At 44.9% G+C, this 20,888-nt stretch overlaps 1 protein-coding gene and 1 long non-coding RNA gene across 3 annotated transcripts in view; both read left to right on the forward strand.

Annotated features, from left to right (window-relative positions):
- LOC129171924 (uncharacterized) overlaps positions 1-4,721 on the forward strand; it is a 40,612-nt gene extending 35,891 nt beyond the window's left edge. Inside the window, exons 5-6 of one of the 2 annotated variants that reach the window (XR_008566862.1) lie at positions 205-479; positions 4,586-4,721. This is a non-coding gene — a long non-coding RNA (uncharacterized LOC129171924). Of the gene's footprint in view, positions 1-204; positions 480-2,461; positions 2,739-4,585 lie in introns of those variants that run through there. The other variant, XR_008566861.1, reaches the window with a different exon arrangement.
- A 2,992-nt stretch (positions 4,722-7,713) lies between these two features.
- Positions 7,714-18,138, forward strand: bmf2 (BCL2 modifying factor 2). The gene is made up of 4 exons (XM_054761076.1): positions 7,714-7,894; positions 10,197-10,436; positions 11,576-11,781; positions 14,562-18,138. The coding sequence occupies exons 2-4, from the start codon at positions 10,220-10,222 to the stop codon at positions 14,676-14,678; spliced, it is 540 nt and encodes a 179-aa protein (XP_054617051.1). The 5' UTR covers positions 7,714-7,894; positions 10,197-10,219; the 3' UTR covers positions 14,679-18,138.
- The last annotated feature ends 2,750 nt before the right edge of the window (positions 18,139-20,888 follow it).

Genomic DNA, 20,888 nt, shown 5'->3' on the forward strand with positions numbered 1-20,888 from the left:
TAGCATCATTGCCATTTCCATGATTCTTGGCGACTGTGTGGTTAGCCACTTAGTTAAACACTCTATGAAAAATAAGTTTTGTCTAAGTCTTCTGAAGCCAAAAGGGGCGTTCAACTGTAGAGCTTCCTATGTCATTTAAAGGTTCAAGGGTTTGTCATTGAGCTGAAACAATGATTTTTTGTCCTTTCTTTTTTTCTTCTCCAGGTTGAGGGTGGGAAACACGGCTAACCACCATGCCGTGAAAAGAAGGACATGAAATTCATTTCGAGTACGTAGCGCCAAGCCACAGCAGCACTTATCATGGCATCTTACACGTGAAGGTCACAAATGAAAACAGAACTGAAACCCCACATGAGCAAGCACTTGGAAAAGGAAAGGAAAAGGAAAAACTCCCTCTGGGGAAGATACCTTGGACAGAATGCAGGCTCTGTGGGGCGGCCGTCTGTCTCCACCGGTTGGGTCTTAGTCTGAATATAGAGGTGAGTCTCTGACACATATACAATGACATTTGTAAAGTGAACGAGCGTAGGTCACTAGCGACGGGTCATGAATAGTGGCTGAATTAGCATTATGTAAGCCACCAATATGAATGTGTGATGACACAACGGAACTATGAGTGATTTTGTCATTATTTTGACAGAGACTCCAGGAATTACATCCGTCACACAAATGTAACCTAATAATATCATGTTTTCACACTTGGGATTTCATGTTGCAATAACGCGGCTTAGATAAGGTGTCACGTTTGTATTCCGTCAGTTCATACATTAGATGGAAATAGCCAAACACACTTTCACGGTCCACACATTTCTTCCCCCCAAAGCAACTTTTTTACTTTCTAACCAGCAATGAAATGATCTGAACCCAAACATGAAGTTGTACGGGCTTTGGAGCTGTGTGACAAGTCCATTTGGAGTAAATAATGACTGTGTACACATGCCAGCCATTATGTTACATTTCTCCAGGTAGCTGAGTTAAACATAGCAGACTTTCCATTCTGCCTGTGTCATGATTGATCAGTAAATAGACTCATGATTAATTGAGTGTAAAAACATGAAACAATAGCAGCGGCGCAGGCATAATAAACAACTGCACACGAGTGCAAATAGGGTCTGACATGGACTTGGACAGCGTTCACTTGTTGCTACTGTGACAAACTGCCCGTCTGACACATGTTTTGTTTCCAACCCTGAGCTTTACTTCAAATTGAGAAGTGAGGAGAAGCTACTTCATTTCCACGGCGTGACACTTTATCCTGAACTGCTGTTATTTCTGTATTGGATTCGTTTCATTCACGGCATTAAAAAGTGGTGTGACAGCTAGGGATGTGTACCAAAACTCGATGTAGTAATGGACGTAAATGTTGGTAACCGAACCGTGAAAAAAAGTAGCTATCGGTGCCTCATTTCAGCGCCAAATGAATGCGGACTCCGCCACCTGCAACAAGTGCTGGAAAGTGATATTGTGCAAGTAACGTCTTGCAAGTAATGTAGCATCCTGACAGACGCACAGACGGGTGGACCGGGACAAAAATTTGGCCCAAGACTTTCTTGTCCAGACTGGCTGACTACAATGCAAGCACAGATATACTGTGTACATTGATGTACAAATAACCCCCCTATGCTGAACAATATCCCTTTATATTCGGGAGCCTTGAGTAAATAAATGAGGGTGAAATCATTCACGGGGGGCGTCAATGGGCTGCTGGGGTCTCTGGTGAGATCATGTCCTGCCGCCCATCACAGATCTGGACATGAAGAGTAGAGGAACAGTGTGGGATAGTTTTGAACAAGATTACATGCCCAAAAATGAGTCTGTCTGCTATCACGACTTTGACGAGTTGGCTAAAGAATGGAAAACATTAGCATAGCCATCTGAAAAATGGACAAGCACAGTTCGATTGTAGAACATGCATGATGTCCGTATAAACCATACATCTGCATACTTTATATGCAGATGTTTTATTGTAACAGTTTTAATCACAGTATCTGTATAACAAAAAAAGCACAAACACTCGCAGCCAATCCACACCTGCCGCTCCTTTCAAGCTTTATTGCCGACTGTAACAGCAGTGCTCAGTTCAATCCAAAGCAGGTCGTCATTTTCTTCTTGATTGGTGGGTTTGCTGTGATAATTAGGACAATTTCTTCATTGTATTTAATATCAGTGAATTTATGGCTTAGTTATCATTTTATTGATATTAGTACTTAAAGTATTTTCAAATATTTGAATACTGTTCTGTTCAACTCACATGTCACAAAATGACGTCAAAATAAAAAGGAATGGTTTTTGGACAAAATCTGCACGTTTTCCTTTCTTAAAGTGCATGTTCGTTCAAGCACTGGCACCATTTCAAAAGTAGTGATTTGGCACCGGTATGGGCTAATATGTAAACGATACCCAGCCATAGTCACGGTGAATGCAATGAATTTACAAAGGATTTGTGTGTGTTTCCCTTCAGGCTGTTCTGGGCTTCAAATGCGTTACCTTTCAATGAACCCTGCTCGACAGCCACGTTCATTGGCTGTACCTGTGCTTCAAATCAAGAGGTGCTGAGAGATTAGGCAAAGGGGAGGCAGACGGGTCTTCAATAACCTGTAAAAACTTGGCATCGCTGTCATGTACTTTCACAGTCATTTTAGGTCAGAAAAAGCAAGCCAGTAACAACTGGCACTTTTGTTTGCCAACATTGTTGAGCAGAATAAGTGGATATGAACTTTTTGTAAAATGTGAGAAGGTGTTGGAAAATAAAGACTGAATATAATGGAAACTAGACATAGTGATATCATGATGTATCGCATCACTTTCTCTTATGATATCGGATCGATATACAAGCGCCAAAAATAATATATTTTCTGGTCGATGCCCAGCTACTACTTTCATGAAAACCACATTTTCATGTTTCCTGAACGTGATTGGTGTCCCATGCTTGGTACTTAACAGATTTTGATTTGTCACATTACAGTCACCCCTTGCTGTATCACGGTTTGAATAGCGCTCCTTCACTACGTCTCGGTTTTGTTTTTTTAAATAATTGTTAAATTAGTCCAAAATATTGAAAGGCAAGTTGTATGTAGTATTGTGTTTTGAGACATGACGTGACATTTCATTATCTTCCACACTGCATGGAGAGCCGCGCTGTTTACGCCGCAGGGTCAAAGTGAGAGAAAAACGTAGCAGCTCATACACGGGAAGTTACGTCACATAGATGAAGTTCTTCCGATACATCGATTATCACATTGTTGCACGGAGATGTGATTGGTATGGTAACGTATTGCGCTGATATTTTATTGTGAGTTCTTCGCACCCCTCGTGGAACCATCAATGGAATGTTAGTTTGTGTGTACAGAAGGGGACTGAGGACTGAAAACAACAGCGAACGTGGACGTCACGACTCATTAGGCGACAAAAGCCACAATGCAAATTGTTTCATTTGGCTGCAAAACTTCCACAGCCTTCATCGCCACGTCTGGCAGAAATAGCTCGCTTACGTGCTTATGATTGAGAAGATGAAACGGATAACGGCGAGACACGTCGACTGCCGACCCACCTGACACATTAGAGGTTTGGATGACGAGTTCAGACACAAAGGCGCCATTCAAAGTCAATGACGTGACAGCCAATTGCTATGAAAAAATCATGATAATAAAGTGTGAGATAGCAAATTGCAGTTGCAGGCGCTGACAGCGCATCGTGTTGTGGTCCCTGGGCGATGCAATGTGGCTAACGGCTCTACACAACACATTCACCTCATGAGTCCATTGCTAATAAGATAATTGACTACAGTTGAAATTCTGGGAGTGCTAATTAGTTATTGATAAAACTAGGGGATGAAATCAAGGTGATTGATTCCAGCAAGCACACAGGGCACTAATTACTTATTGAAATGACCCACCTTTTAAAAAGAGCTCAAAATGTGCAATTACAACATCAAACCCGATCAAAACACTCTTTACTTCCACTGGGATTTCTGCTATTGTTTGTTTCCACGCTCTTACTCACCAAATTAAGAGACATCATGTACGCTTTATCTTCCCAATGGCTAATTAAAGTATAATAACGCTTCATGATGCTTGCCTCCTAATACATCATGAATATTTTATTCTACGTTATGCAGAATAACTGACACATGCTTTGGTTTTTCCATCCAGCCTGCATGAATGTGCCGTGGCAGCGCATGTTTTAGGTGCCCCCGCCCCACCAAAACAAACACGCCAGCCAGCCAGCGAGAGAGAAAGAAAGAAGTAGAAGTATGAAAACAACATCTATCTGATAGACGAAATTTTGGGTGGGGGTCCTTTTTTTGCCACGCATTGTGGGGGTTTGGACAAGCAAGCGGCGGGGTGTTGTTTGTCGCTTGGTGAAAAGTTGAGAAAGCGGCACTTCACATGTCGGCAGCTGTGCAACAACAGAGAGACAGTGTGAAAAAGAAAAAGAACATCCTGTAAGGGCTTGACCGGCGCTGCACGCAAACGCTTCCATCCAGAAACACTCTCATGGGAGAATGTGACTCACTTGAGTTTATCTACTAGTCTCACTTTCCTTCCTGTACCCACCAACCTCCTGGCTTTCTTCCTTTTTCCAGTGATGCCACCCCACCCCACCCGCTCTGCCCATAAGGCGAGAAAGCAGCCGTGGATCCCAGTTATTCTGCTGTCACTTTGCAGCCATCATGTTGGTGTACGTGTGCCCAGAGGGCAAACAGCTCCATGCTTTTACGGTATGGATGTTGTTATTGATATTAACGTCTTCTAAATGTGTCATATCGATTGCATTTGAACAGTACTTCGCTATTACTGCTGCTGTGATGCAGTCCTGAAGTTGTGTGGTTAGCACAGTAAATACATGTTTACATGTTTACATGTTGTACAATACAATGTTTTGTAGAGGCTCACTTCTTTTTACATTTGTAAGCCAGTTGGCAATGTTCCAAAATGACTTGCATGATCCATGGCGTGACGTTTATGACGCCAATAGACAGTTTAAAGCAGGGGTGTCAAACTCAACTTACCTGGGGGCCACTGGAGGTTTAGTCAGGGTGAGGTTATCCCACAAGAAAAGGGTTTCAAGTATTAAAACATGAACGTACAGTCGTCCCTCGCTATATCGCGATTCGAATATCGCTACCTCGCTATATCGCGTGTTTTTCAAAAAAGAATTTATGATGGCTGTTTCGTGGTTGACTATGGCCTATTATTAGTTATAAAATATTGAAAGACAAGTTATATGCAGTATTCTGGTCACTAGGCATCAGTAATGTTATTTAGTTTATTGATTTATTTACAGCAGCAGTGCATATTAATAGACATAATATGCCAGAATTAGCCAAAAGGCTGTTTTTCATCCGTACTCCTAATCCCGTTTACTAAAAGTAAGGGCGGACGTCTCAGCGGTTCTGCTCGGTAAGAACAGAAACTGCGGATCAATATGTGTTTTCACTTTTAAGTCCCCAAATACCAGAAAACTCTCCAACGACGTCAGAAAAAGTAGCTGGGTTTGACGCTAGTCTCTTTTGAGAACTTATGTTGCCAGCAGGGTTTGGAATGTCGCCCAATTTAGCGACAAGGTCTGCAAGTTGGCAACACTGGTTGTGAGCATGAAGGTCCTGCATGCTGAGTAGAAGGGCTGCTGCTGGTGCGGAGTCTGGAATGGACTGCTTGTATCTGAGGGCCAGTATCGGAGATTTTAGATGCAGGCCGATATAATCTGTCTTTTTGGCTGATATCGGAACGGTATCAGTATCGGATCTGGACCACCCTACAGGTATCATAGTTTATTATTCCCCATAGTAGTAGTAGCTGCCCCATGTGTGTTTACTTCCCTGTTACGTGTTGTGCTGTAGTTTTTGTGTTCGCACCATAATTGTGGTTAGTGTTTCATCTACTTAAATCACCCCACCCCCATCCTTCAATATTGGCTATTGTCTGCTGCTTTTAAAACACCTCCAAAAACCTCCAAGTATGTTTTACGGTTCTATAGCCTTACTGTGAGCATGTAGCAACAGGCACTTTCATGATAGCATGTAATATTTACAATATTTTGCCGTACTTTGGTCATTTTAAGCATTAGCGGAACTTCCTTCCTCGGCACATTGATTTCACATAGCAACATAGAAAGTAGCGCTACACCTAGCGTTAACGTTTCCAAACTCAAAAACACAGCAGCAGTGGCAGCAGCTCCAGTATGTAGCGTTACCTTTGGCTCGTGGACTGAGGCATTGGGAGGGAGTGTGTGGAGAAATTAGTCGCTAGCGGGCTAGTAACTAGCCGGTGTGGTGTGGCGAGGTGTCACTACGCCAGTAAAGTAGTTCTGTTACGTGCATTCCTAGCTGCCTCTTTTTTAGCTGTTTTTATATCTTTAGAACGCACAGAAAGGAGAAAGACGTGTGTTCATGTCTCACACAAGGATTGCGGATGATCGGCAAAATTCCCCAAAAAGAGTGCAGTCTTCCTTTAAAGGATGTTTAGTTGTTTTCAAGTATTAGTAAATATGTGTAAATATAAGGACAACTTGTATTTACACTTGTGTGGCTCTCCATTATGTTACTTAAGTGAAAATATCACTCAAACCGTTGCTTCTACAGTTACAGGTTTTATGGTGGTGACGGAACAGATTCATTTGTGGTTTTTGCTACAGCCCTTGATGAATTCAGTGTTTGTAAAAAAAAGAAAAGAAAAACAAAACCACCTGCATACTACTAATTCTGTTTGAATCCATTTGTTGCCTTGACAGCACACAAGTCATCGCCAGGCAGGCTCCAGCAATTGGGTGGGTGCTGCGACTCCATGGAGCTGCAGCTCCCAATCAGCTGAGCTGAGCTGAGCGAAGAAGGGTCACATGTCTTCTCTGGGTTTGTGTGTTTTTTTTCCCCCTCCACGTGTCAGGGTAGGAGGCGGGACCAAAACAAACCGTCTGATTGGTCCAAGGCTTGTCACCAGCTTGTGGGTTTGGAGGACTATTTCTCTTAAAGGGCAAGGCGCCGTGTTTTTATCTCCACTCCTCAAAAGAATAAGCTTGTGGCAACCAAATCTGCCAACAACCTGAAATTGCACGTGGAATTTCAGCCTCAATCTCCTCAAAAACATTACAACTTTGCATATTATGTTATGTAGCAAGCAACATGTTAAATATGCTTTCCAAAGGGGCACTCATTTTGATTATATGGGGCTGTCACTCATATATGTATCATTTTTACCACTTATATACCTGCTAGTGTGGTATCTGCATGTATCGTCACCATTTGTAATAGAGCAGGATGTCTAAGGTGCGGCTCAGGGGCCATTTGCACCCAAAGTTCCATTTGTGTAGATTCACTGGAGAAATTGTCCGTAGGTGTGAATGTGAGTGTGAATGGTGGTCTGTGCAGCATGTGCCGTGTGGTTGACAGGCAACCAGGGTGGGAGGATAGTGCAGCTGGAATAGACTCCAGCTCACCCGTGACCCTAAATGGGGACAAGTGAATGGATGGATGGATGGATGGATGGACACTTCTTAAGACAAACACATCCATATTTTTATGTGCCATTTTGCAGAAACTGACCTACAATCAGAGCAATGTAGTAAAATTAGCTAAGCTATGATCGCCATGTGCTAGAATTTCCCAAAAGACAAATAACAGTTGCAGTTCAATGTTTCAGTGTGCTGATCGGTATGATGTATTTGCAAAACATGGCTGCCCCTCCCTCCCCAGCCACATGATCAGGATGGGCGTGGTTTCGGACGTGTGGGCGTGGCCTTGAGACTAGAGCGAAAAACAAGCTCCCGCCACACGACATACATCCGCTACCCGCCGCACAGACAGGAGGGGACTACTACGCGTCTCACCTGCTTGGAAACGAGTGCGTGCAAATTGTCAAAATACCACCGATCAGAACGGAAAACGCTTTTGCTGGCGGTGAGTTTTATTTTACTTAGTGTTAATTAGGAAGAATGACGTGTCTATTGCTGTTTAGTGCCTCCCGGCGAGAGATTGCCTGCAGGGCATGCCCGGGCAAAATCATGATTGTTGGCGACTAAGTAAGTGTTTATTTTGTGGACGTGCTGCTGTCATATTGCGTTCAAGCGGCGACTTTTATTCATAGTTGAGTTGAGCGCAGTTTCTTCCAAGTCCAGCGGCACCAATAAATCAATACTTTGTTTGGTTATTAAAAGTTGCACTATTCAAGTCACTATTCAATAAACTAATTGCACCGATGACACAATCACCCTTCTGATGCCATTTTGATCATTGATGTCAACATCATTGCTTTGTGCATCTTCTCTCCATTTAACGCGCTTCTATTTGGGGGGCTAAAAAGTGACCTTACTAACATTTGCTAACATTCCCGCAGTCGTGTCGCCAATGTGTTACAGTTGCTTTGTTAGGGACAAACTTAAAACAATCGCGCTGAATGGCGGAGTAGACATACAAATGTGCATGCGATGGTTGCTGACGTTATTGTTGATTGTGATTAGTTTCAAGGGTGTTTAGACGTCGATCATCCCCGGCATTGAGTGCCTTTCATGCGGATTAAGACGCTGCACGTTGACGGTGAACCTCCAGTGATGAAACCGCCCATTTACACTCCTGTCATGTGCACTGCTGGTTCCTCGAGGTGCGCAGTAGGGCTTGAACTGTGCGTGCATGGTTCCAGTGCACAGATGGAGCAGCAGAGGGAGACACTCAATGCCGCAGCTTTTGTGGTGGCTGACAGGCCTGCCCTGCTGCCCTGGGGCGTTCATGTGTGTTGTTATTGTGTGTCTGACACCATTACCATCGACCACCCTCTTACTTGACACACGCATGTCGGTTTGGATTGTAGGATTGCGCAGAGTGTCATGATATCATAGACGTACAGCACAGATATTCCTTGTTTTGGCTGCAAAATGTGCTGTTTATTCATATAACTTGATAAGAACAAGGAGAAGTACACCGCCACACTCACTTTCAAACACAGTATCAGTGTATACAGTTTCAGCGTTTGCATTTATCAGTCAGCCCAGCCCCTTTTTTGTGTCCACTTACACAACAAAAGACGATAGACACCCTGGTAAATGAATAGATTGTAGCGGAGAGCGGCGTGGTGGCGACAAGGAAGGAAGAAGTCGGTTATGGATGGCGCGAAAGCCATTATCTCCTTATGAAACGGCTGTGGCGTGAGTCACATAACAGCCTAGGCGCAACTTTGGTTTCACCCGCGCCTGCCGCCTTGTTTGTGCGTCTGCCAACAGGCAGCTCTTTGGTGGTGCGGTAGAGCCAGTCAAGGGGAACGTGGCTGTTGTTGTCGAGCAGCTGCAGTGTGCAGGAGGAACTTAATCCATTGGCATCGCTGTGCTCTGTGGCACCTTGGTCCAAATGCAGTGCAAACTCTGCGATCAAACACAATCCGTTCCAGGACGGCGCTGATTTGTTTAAATTTCACAACCGTTTTTTTTTCTTTTCCCAATCTAATGGAAAACAACTGTCACCATCATAAAAGCTGCATTCACCAAGCAAGGCAGTATTTGAAGTGGAACTGTGTACAGCATATCTCACATGCAAGTCCTTCCGCATGCTGTCTCCATGTTGTACTGAGCAGCCATGACAGCCAGATGCCCACCTACTTGGCTAATTTGCTTGAAACACCAAGCCTTCTCGGCGTTTCCTTGGTTGAATTGCAAAAAAAAAAAATCAAATGAAAATACACCTGTAGGGGTTAATGTTTCCACTGGGGGGGGGGCACCTGTGTGGACGTTTTGGCTGGCAGTGAAATTCCCATTTGGCACATTAGCGTGAACAGCTTGACGAAGTCTTTTAGCCGCCCACCGGATCCGCCTACACAGGGCCTTTCCATACATTCCTCCGCTGCAGCGTCTGCAGTGAATCCCTTTATTATGAAAGGGAAGATGACTGCAGCCCAAGCTGGTAGGATACATAAATTCACACTTGTAGCTTATGCTAAGCGGCGTGCCTTTTTTTCTTTTTTAGTATTACCTCACATAGCATAAGCTTCTTACCAGGCATTACGGTGACTAATGATTTGCCATTTATTGTTGACACGGTGAGATCATTTTCCAGCTGCCCGAGGGCAAAGTTTGCACTGATAACAGGATGTTATGTTTATTTCTGTATTTCATTGTTTACGTCATAACAAATCACAGATCCAAACCACATTGGTATGTCACGCATCTTTACGAGCGCTAAAGTTTCCGAGTCGCCTCCCGTGTTTGTCCCACAGGGAGTTTACCGCTGAGGCGTCGGATGGATGATGAGGAGGAGGACATGTCACGGCCCATCTCACAGCTCTGGGGAACGCCCTTCAGGGACGGCAAATACGAAGACCCGGCCACGCAGCTCCAATCTCGACGGGCCCGCTCTGCCGTCAGCGTCGCCGCGCCCACGCCACAGAGCCTCAACAACAACAGCATCAACGCGCTGGCCTGCAGCTTGCAGCGGCAGCCTCGCGTTCCCTTTCACGGTAAGACGGGGGGGGGAGTGCTTCTACGACACATCAGGTACTTAGATTGACTTTGACAGGTGTTTATTACAACTTCTTGTATTGCAGTTCACTAAGGTAGTTTTGACTCTGGAACTGACTAATTGTATTACCATGACTTCCTGTGGGAAACCTTCATGGTTACAAAGTGAACAGATGATGAAAATGGCTCAAAATGCAGACTAGGGAACAGAGAATCTGGAATCCTTTCCGTTCAATGGATATCGGTTTAACACAGTGCTTCTCAAACAGTGGCGTGGTGAGTAAACTTAACTAGGGAATCGTTACCTCAGCTCATTGTATGAATCTATCGGATAATTACGTGATTGTATGCAGAACTCATGCAGCCGCTTGTACAGATGCAACATTTCTGTCCTCTGGGGGGCGTCGCCACTGGTTTAATAGTTTTTGTGCAGTCCTGCTAACTAACAAGCAAGCAGACGGCAATGAAAACATGACCTCCATGGCGTAAGTGGGTCCACACACATAAATCCGCCACTTTAACTCCTGTATTGTTTTACGACGTCTAATCGAATCAGTGTGACATCACCCCAAATGAATCGAAGCAAAGGGGGGGTTTGTTTGTCGACTCAGCGTCACGACGCGAGGGCCATTGTCGGAGGTTTTAAAGTCATGAGCGCGCAAACAACACTGGCTGTCATTAGCCTGTCGCTCAGTGTAATCTAACCAGTAATGGATGTCATGCCCTTGGCTCGGCGCCACGCCAGCTCCTCGACCCACTTGAGAGGGGAACCAGCGAGGCACTCCGCACATGACACAATGACATTAAAAAAACACAATCCCTTTCTCACCGAGTGGCATGACTGCAGAAGCACATGTTAGAGGCCACGGGTAAACTCGGCGACATCGGAAAGAAGAGCGTTTACTTTGTTGATTGAATGAGCGCTTTTCTTCTGTGTGGCGTTTGTCCACGTCACAAGTTTCCATCGTTGGAGGATTTGGTCAAACCTGTTTCAGGAAGCATAGTGCAGTTGATACTGTGTATGTTTTGACTCTGTTTGCTCAGTCATGTGACGAGTCAATCCTTGTCACTCACGTAATGAACACCCCCTTGGCATGTCATAGTCCACATCCTAAGGCGCCTCATGCTCACCTTCTAGGACTGCGATCCCATTTCCCCTCTCCGTTCGAGCCTCTGGAGGACCGAGGAGAGAGGCGAGCTGAAGAGGAGGAGAGGAGGAGACAGGAGGAGGATGACAGGATGGGGGGGAGGCCCGGGGAGCAGGCGGGGGTGAGCGTGGAGACGCAAATCGGCCAAAAACTAAGGGAGATCGGAGACAAGTTCCAGCAGGACCACATAGAACTGGTGAGTATGTAGGCTTGGCCGGCCACAGCATCGGGTACACTCCGATTACGCTCATGCACGTCTACGGCGTCATCTTACAATAACACATGGGGAGGGGGGGGGGCGTGTCGGTGTTTACAACGATAAGAGCGTCACATGATCAAAACTTGGTTAATGAGTAGGAGAACCAAGACGAGGAGTCACACTTCTTATCTGCTGCTTTTGTTGCTCAGACTCTGTTAACAAGGCGTGGTTGCACTTGGGGGGGGGGGGGTTGACTGTGCGATTAACTCAGACAAAGACGATGCAACCAGACACAAGCAGAATTATTGAAAATAATGGCAGACAAAGATTGAGAAAGCTGCATGCGTGCGTGCGTGTGTGTGGGTGTGTGTGCGTGCGTGTGTGCGTGCGTGCGTGCGTGCGTGTGTGTGTGCGTGCGTGCGTGCGTGTGTGTGGGTGTGTGCGTGCGTGCATGTGTGTGTGTGTGTGTGTATCTAGGCTGGCTGTTTATCTGCTTGTCTAAAAATAGCCTCTCACTCATACACTCATAGACACAGTCAGCAACATGACGACTAACCACAATACCTCACTTGTCCTGCCTCTTGTGTGCGTGCGTGCGTGCGTGCGTGCGTGCGTGCGTGTGTGTGTGTGTGTGTTGCCACGGCAGACAGATAAGACAGCACATTGTCTTGGTTGACTTCACTTTGCCTCATCTTGCAGGATTGTTGTTACCAGGATAACTTTATGACAAAGTGCGGCCCGTGACACATTTTTACAATATGATTTATTTAATAAGAAAACTACAAAAAAAACACATGGAAAAATTAGCAATAATTTTCCTCATGAAAAATTGTGAAATAGCAAAAAAGAGTTGTAATTTTATGAGCATTGTGATAATATGAGGTTAGTTGAAATGTTACAGCAAAAAGAGGTTATTTTGTACACACATGATGAGAAACAAACAAAACAACCAATAAAGTTGTCATTTTAGCAAAATGTGACGAGAATCATGTCGAAATTATGAAAAGAACATTTACAAGAGAAAAAGTTGAAATAGTTGGAAAACAATTGCAAAAATGAAAAAGTATTCTCATGAGAAAAACATGAGAAACAATAAACTGATAATATTAGGAGGAAAAATAATTCCATTTTAGCAGCATAGAGTTGGAATATTAGAGAATAAATGCATTATTTGTAATTATTATTATTTGTAAAGTTGTCATTTTTGCAAAATGAGGAAATTAGCAAGTTGTAGTCAGCTGGGAATAAAGTGAGGATGTTGTGGTCCTTGCATCCTGTCATTTGCAGCACGTGGCTCTGGGTGGAAAAAGTTTGGACGCCCCTGCTTTATGACATGTGACATGCTCCTCTCGTCTTTACTGGATTCCTGCATTCGCTTCTAGAAGCAGAAGTTGCAAATGTGTGGCTTTTTCTTGTTGTCTTATTAGCTCAGGCTCGTTACGAGCGCGAAGTCCAAATAAGCCGGCGTCCAACCACACGGAGGCATCAGTTAAGACCACAGCAAACCAATAAAAGACTCAATGAGGGTGGATAGATACTGGCGACAAACCGAGCTATTGTTTAAATAAGCTCAGCGGAGGAGAAGGAAGGCAATTAAGGACAATTAGTGTTACATTTAGCGGCGCCCGGTTCAGTTCAGTTCAGTGTGCCAGCGTCAAACAGCCCGTGGCAGGCAGGCTCCCATCGCTCGGCTGCCGGAGAGGCCTTGATGTTGGTGAGCGCAGGAAAGAGATGGGATTGCTTATGCAACAGCATGCAATATTGGAGCCTCTTTTAGAAGAGAGCCTGTGGGAGCAGCGCAGCACATCACACTGCTGCACGCAACAAGAGCCTCCTTCATGCGTCTGCAGCCCACGAGGCTTGCGGGAACGAGTCGGGGGCGCTCTCGGTTTCCTTTCGCTTAGTTTTTGATCATCCTCTTAGTTACAAGAGATCCAACGTGTTCCCTGAGAGCATGTCTGGTTCACAAGATCCATTTTGTCGTGATTTGGGATCTTAAAGTCTCCCCGAACGGATGAGAGGGAGCCTTCAGAGCAGACCTTGCAGAGGCGCACCTGTCGGATCTCATGGCATCCGTGACCTGCAGTCTGTTTGCTCAGACATCACACTGGCATCCAAACCCAAATAAATGTACGTCAGCACGGTGCTTGGCAATTTTATTAGAAATAAAATACAAACAAATAACTCAAAGATTTGAATTGAAACTAATTTTTCTTCGGGATTACAAAAACATGAATATAATTTCACATCTTCATCAAGAAAAAAGAATGTTTATTGGGGGGGTTAGAGGGTATTTGAAGGCTGATGGGTACCAATGTAAACAAAAATACAGTGCTTGACAAATGTATTAGAAATGCAATAAAAATCCAAATAACTTTAAAAACATTTGAAGGGAAACAAGAATGGCAAAAAAAGGAAGTCATTTGGCGTTTTGGAATGAAGAACTTCATCCAGTGCGTTCCTATTTATTTGGGTTCTGGGGGATATTTGGAAGCTGATGCGTGGCAACGTAACGCTTCTGTTTGATCACGTGGTCGCAGTTAGAGATTGTGGTGTGGCATTTAAAGCCCTCGTGAACGTCAGCCGTCCGGATGCCAAGCGTGCAGTGGAGGAGCCAGGAGGTGCACGTGAGGTCGTGGAACCTGAGCCCCTTTGTCTGTAGGCTCAGCCCAACGGCTCTACCTTAAACACATAGCAGAATGCAAACATTACAAGTGGACCTGATGTACCGCTGGCGCTTCCGGCACAGAAACTGAATGTTGTTTTTATTTTTGCAGTTCCTGAGGCACCAGAGACAAAACCTGCCCGCCTGGATGCGCCTCACCATGGCCCTGTTTGGCTTCCTGTTCCCCAGGCAGCCTCCCATCCCTCGCCTGAGAGGAGAGGAGAGATGAAGGGCTCGGTCCCGCCTTCAGCCTCCGTTTACTCCCCCTCCCGCCCCCCGCCCCCCCTCGCTTGTCACGGGACCAGACTTTCAGAGATGGCACTGTAAGATGGAACACGGGTTTGGATTTTGTGTTTAAATCGACTATGAAGAAGAGATAAAGAAAACTCTGGTCACCGCTGGACGGAGACTGATGGCATTTTTTTTATTTGCCCCTCTCCCCCCCCTTTATTTTTTAATCCCCCCTCCCCGTTCAAGAAGAAGCCATTGAGTTTGAAGAGATATTTTGGAAATACTTGTAAGATGACCTATTTTGTACAGCTCTTTTTATTTCAAGGGAAGGAACTGTCGTCATCGTGCGGGGGATGCCTTATTCTTCTCCCCCGCCGCCGCAGGGAGGAAGTCAGTCGTGGACGAACGCCTAAAAGGACTCGAACCACAACATTCCTCCAAACTCCAAACAATAAGCCCCGAACTTTACCTTTGCCTGCTTCACACCGGCGCATTTGATCATCCATCCGCCCCCCCCCCCCGCCTATGACGGGCGCATACTTGAATTTACGCTGGCGTTCGCCGCCGTCGGCCATTTTGAAATCAAACGAGCACAAACAAGTGGGGAGGTGTGACCGATCGAGCCTGCTGCTCAGAAGGTTTCGTTGTGAAGCTTCTCGGGACAATCTTTGAGCAAAAGCGTTATTGACGTCCCGATGCCACCGTTTGGGTTCCGCTTCCACCGAGGCTCAGCTCCGCAAGCGTGGCGTTCCGAGCGGCTTTTGGACAACGCGCACGCCGTGATTGTTGATTTTAAAAGCGGGGGTGTCCGAGGTACGGCCTCTGGGCTGTTGGCAGCCGGCAGCTCGTTTTTTTATCGTTAGAAATAAAATAGAACCAAAACCCCCCCAAAAAATAAGGCAAAAAGGCAAACCACAGACGAAAAGCTGAAATGTTGATATGAATCATTAGTCATTAAAAAACAGATTTGTCTGAAAGATAATATATGAAGGGCTTTTTAGCCTTTTTACAAAATGTAAAGATAATTAATTTAAAGAAAATAAAGTTTTGAGGCCTCCTTTGGACACCCCTGCCTTAAAGGGAAAGCACACTTGTTTTGGAATGTTGCTCATCATCCGCAACCCTTACGTCTTTCTCTTTTCTGTGCGTTCTAAAGATATAAAAACAGCTAAAACGAGGTGGCTAATTAACGCACGCCTAGGAAGCCCGCTATTAACACCTCCAACAAGGTGTTATGGTTTTCTACCCACGCTGTAAGCATGCAGTAACAGGTACATTCATGATAGCACGTCATACTTACAATATTTGGCCCTATTTTTGTCATTGTAAGCATTAGCGGAACTTCCTTCCTGGACACATTGATTTCACGCAGCAACATAGAAAGGAACACACAGCAGCAGTGGCGGCAGCTCCGATATGTAGCGTTACCTTTGGCTAGTGGTGGTGAAGCTAGTCGCTAGCCGGCTAGTGGCTAGCCACTGTGGTGTGACGAGGTGTCACTACGCCAGTAACGTATTTCTTGGGCGTAACAATGTTAGTAACGCTAATAATAATAACAATGTGGTTCACATGCAGCTCACATGATGGAAATGGAGCGTTGCTGCCGCTTTTTGGAGGTTTTTTCAGAAGGCTTTCTAGGTGAGCCGTTCGTAGCTGCCTCGTTTCATGTTTCCATATGTCTCATAAGGTTGTGGCTGATGGGCAAGTCCAAAAGATGTGCACGTTTCCGTTAAAGCAATGGAGTTGCACTGGAGTGCAGTACTTGCCGCATCCAGCAGTGGCGCTGTTGAGCTATGCCAAGTTGCGTGTCACCTGTGCAAACTCGTTATTATTTGCCACTTAAAGTAATATTTAAAAAAACAACCATCAATCAATCAATCATGGACATTTCATCAAATGCCGCCATTTTGGTGTCACGGCTACGGTAATCATCGAACGCGGCCGCTGTTTGTTTTGACTCCACACATAAAGTTGGATGTATTCTGGACTTTTGAAGACACTGATGGGTTTTATTTGGATTTTGTTGTTGTTTTTTTTGTCCTTTTGCGGGAGTAGTCGACAAGCTGATGCTTTTTTGTTGTTGTTGGGGCTGGAGTGAGACCTCCATGCAGGACGCCATCGATGGGAATTTGACACGGTTTGTTTCCTGCAAACACTGAACGCTGAGCCAATTCGGACCTCTCGCTCTTTTCTTAGCCGAGCGTCACGTCGGGTTACTCCCCAATGGTTTTCTTAATTTATTTACTTATTTATTTGGTGTATATTTGCTACTGTATAGACGCTAGCTCGTGTGTGTTCTCCTCGTTGTTGCATTCAGCCGTGAGGGCGTGGCCCGGGTGGCGACGTCGGTCTAAAAAGCCATGTGCCTCGTGCGTTCTCACGAGACAACGGACAATCAGATGTATCAGATGTGCCTTGTGAGACGTGCTCCTTTCCGATCGTCATCACCGGCGGTGCAACGCCGCTCAAATGATTCTCACGAGGCACACGCATCTTCAGCGGGAGGAGGCGGCTTTCTTTTCTATCAGACTGTTTGCAATCCACATGCACTGTACAAACGCTCGTTTGAGCTCTTTCCACTCCTGTGCTGAACACGAGCCCCCCCATGAATGACCCGCGACCCGGCAGGGCTGAAGGAGGAATGAGTCACCGCGGTGCCCAGTATTATCAAACGTACGCTTCTTCTTTGGTTCAACCTTCAGTGTCTTTCACATGAGATTTGTACACTCGTGGAGGGGGGGTGCATCTTAACTGTCAAGTGCTGTGACCAGTCGGTGTTTTTTGATACATTTAATATGAATTTGACAGCCAGGCAATTTGTATTGAACATTTTTCAATTTTTCTAAGACAAACAAACTTTTTTGGCTTTTTTTCTATAATCAATGTTGTGGCATTTTTTTATTTTCGTTTCCTGCTAAGTCTGCTGTGACACTCAGTAAGTTCAAGGGCTTTTTTTCAATCTGTGTACAAAAAACTGCATGTCAGACATTCCTGATTCTAAGAGAGGCTGTTTCTTTTGAATGTAACTTCACGGGCGGAAACACAAAGTCAACGGGTGGAGCGTCTTTTGGATTTTGGGGGGTTTTGTTTCCGGGGTTTGTGCGCGGCGCGGCGTGAGTCTTCACTTTGCTTTCTTCAGAGTGGTCTCAAGGATTTCACACTCACGTTAGTCCGATGAAGCGAGACCCAGTCCAGATGTAGCAGTTTGTTTTCTTCAAGCATCGACCGACAGTGTCGTCTTTGGGGCTGCTCTGCGCACCCCCCAAACAAACAAACAGACAAAGATGGCGCACCACGCAGAGAAGGCGGGAGCTTCTTCTTTCTTTCTTTTTTTTCTAGTGCAATATGCTGTACATAAGAGCTTGGCTCTGCAAAATCTTACAATCTCTTTGTTTCTTTTTGATGTTCAATGGGTACTTTTTTTTCATTAAAACTTTATTGTCAACTGAAGAAAAAAAACGTCTGGATTTTGTTTCTCGTTCTCGGGAAGGCCATTTTATTAGCAACCTTTCATACACTCATCATTTTCTATGCCGCTTGTCCTCATTGGGTGACAGGCGGATGCTGGAGCCTATCCCAGCTAACTTGGGGCAAGAGGCAGGGTGCACTCTGGAGTGGTCGCACGTATAAACAAACGTGCATTCACACCTGTGCACCACTCGACCACATTGAGGGAAGAAAAATAATCTGAGATTACGAGAATAAAGTCGCAAATTTACAAGGAACAAAAGATGTAACAGTACGAGAATGAAGTCATAAATTTATGAGGAAAAAAGTCATAAATTTACAAGATTTACAACAAATTTTTTTTAAAAAACAGCTGCAATTTTACAAAAATAACGACAAAACATTGAGCCAAAAGTTGCATTTTATCGAGAAAAAAGAGGCAATTGTACAAGCACAAACTTGTAATATGAGGAGAAATCATTTCATTTCAGGAGCGTAGAGTTGAAATGCTAAAAAAAAAGACACAAACAAAAAAAAAGTGGTAATTTTTGGAAAATCTGTTTGGGGGAAAAGGTTATAATATTATGGGAATAAAGCCATAATATTACCAGAAGAACATTTACAATGATGATTTATGAAGAAAGTTGAAAACATTCAAGAAAAACAGCAAATATGGGACAAAAAGAGCAAAGAGCGACATTCATGCTAATAATAGTCTTTTTCAGCGACTGTACATCACTAAGCTGGAATGCATTATTTTTGTGTAACATACGTAGCTTACGAACACTTCCACTTCTACAAAATATCAAAGTTGCATCCTTTCATTGTTCACATGTGCCCCTCGCTGGAAAACGCTGGGACACCCTTGGCATGGTAGACTCCTCCCTGTCGTCTTGGCGGCCGACGTCAAGCTGGATGCAAGAGGAAAGGAGTGTGGACGACCATTTTGGCATATTGTGCCGGACCTGCCAATCAAAGATACAGCAACAACGTACATCCTGTCAGTCTGAGCGACACCAACGAGTCCATAAGCGAGTTAAAGGCTGCTGATGTCACACACTAAATCAGAGAATATCCTTAAGCATCGCGCTTTTTTTTTTCCATGAACGACGGAGGCATTTGATGACGTCGCACAAGCTGCCCCGTGGGGGGCAAGGTGGAACCTGACGTGAACTGGGAGTCGGCCAGCGCCTCCCCGAGGTTGTGGGCTGACACACTTAAAAAGCAGGCCTGACCCCAACCTCACCAGGATAATAACACACACACACGCACACACACACTCACACACACACACCGCAGCCGTGCCAGGAGAGCTGCGGCGTGTTGATATTAAAATGTTTCAAGAGCAGTTACAACTGTCACCTCTGGGCCTTGTTTTCAACACTCCACACACACACACACACACGCACGCACACACACACGCGGAGACAGTGCGTGTGTTGTTTCTGTTGTCTGCAAACAGTGTATTACAGTAAGTGAGAGTCGCTGTATCCTGTTTAAACAAACCATATCAATCATTGTCAGGCTGACTGTTTGCGCTCACAACACAACGCTCACGTTCATTTGTCGCTTACGATGTCTTATTGTTTGCACAACCAGAGAACGTGTTTTATACGCTTGGAATATTCCAGCTTTTTCCAGGCAGATAGGACTGTTCTCATGGAATTCCCATTGTTGCCTCGTGTGCCAAAATCTAACACTCGCTCCTTCCAATTACTTTTTTTTTTTTTTAACATGTACAGTGTTCCCTCGCTTCACCTTTCGCGGACTCACTGTTTCGCAGTTTTTTTTGGTGCAATTTTAGTGCTTTTTTTTTCAAATAGTGTTTGAACGCTGTTGCAAAGATGCAACATTATCTTGCAGAATTCCATCTTTATTTTTGCTTTTTTTTCTCAAAATATACCACTCTATTCTTTTTTGTTTTCATTCTATTCCATCATTTTGCCTTAATTCTGGTAAAAAGATCACCTTGCGCCCCCATCCGCATCTGCCTGCGGATGGGGGCCTGCAGTGCTAGAACGTCCAGAGCGAAGGTGTGGCCCACAAAGGCGGTCCTGTGTGTCTCCGGCAGCTCAAGAGAAAGTCGTGTCTCCTGGGAGGGCTGATAAATGCACAAGTACACGTTTGTATGTGTGTCCTCAGGGAGAAAAAAGGAGAGGGGCGGGGCGTGTGTTGAGGTTGTGCTTGTCTCAGCGCTTTTTCGCACGGGGCCTCAACAAAGACTTCTCTCTTCTCTGGCCCAGTCAGTCCGGGCGACGCCCTCATGCTAGGCCGCTATCAGCTCACGAGACTTAGCGTAGCGCAGCGCCTGATTGTGGTGCTTCATTTCCCCACTTGTGTGTCTTTCTTGTGTTGTTTGTGTTGTTGCGGGAGACCACGGTGCAGGTGTCCCGCTCCAACAGAGCCATTGAGGTGTGTTGCCGAGCGATGACATTTCAATTATCACCTTTGACGACATGCCGGGGAAGAGAACAGAAAAGAAAAAAAAGGGTCAAGGAAGGAGGCAGGGAGGGCGGGGCTTGCTGTCAAGCAACCTGTCAATCACGTTTATTATTTTGCCTCAAACGCTCAAACGACACATTAAATGCTGATTTATTTTTGGAAAATGTACAACTCGTGAGGGAGGTTTTGAGTTTGCTCGTTAAAATGTGGACGTAATTCTTGCAATTTTACATTTGCATATTGTAATCATTCTTTTGTTGTAAAGCTTTATTAGTTAAGACTTTACTGTCACACATTTGTGTAGGAAAACGGAACAGTC

The sequence above is a fragment of the Dunckerocampus dactyliophorus genome, chromosome 19 (assembly GCF_027744805.1).
Source record: "Dunckerocampus dactyliophorus isolate RoL2022-P2 chromosome 19, RoL_Ddac_1.1, whole genome shotgun sequence".
Lineage (NCBI taxonomy): Eukaryota > Metazoa > Chordata > Actinopteri > Syngnathiformes > Syngnathidae > Dunckerocampus > Dunckerocampus dactyliophorus.

Bases quoted from the DNA above. Each gene is read 5' to 3' on its own strand.
- bmf2 (XM_054761076.1), top strand. From the start codon at position 10,220: ATGGATGATGAGGAGGAGGACATGTCACGGCCCATCTCACAGCTCTGG. The intron at 10,437-11,575 runs GTAAGACGGGGG...CTCACCTTCTAG, and splicing joins GCCTCGCGTTCCCTTTCACG to GACTGCGATCCCATTTCCCC. The intron at 11,782-14,561 runs GTGAGTATGTAG...TTATTTTTGCAG, and splicing joins AGCAGGACCACATAGAACTG to TTCCTGAGGCACCAGAGACA.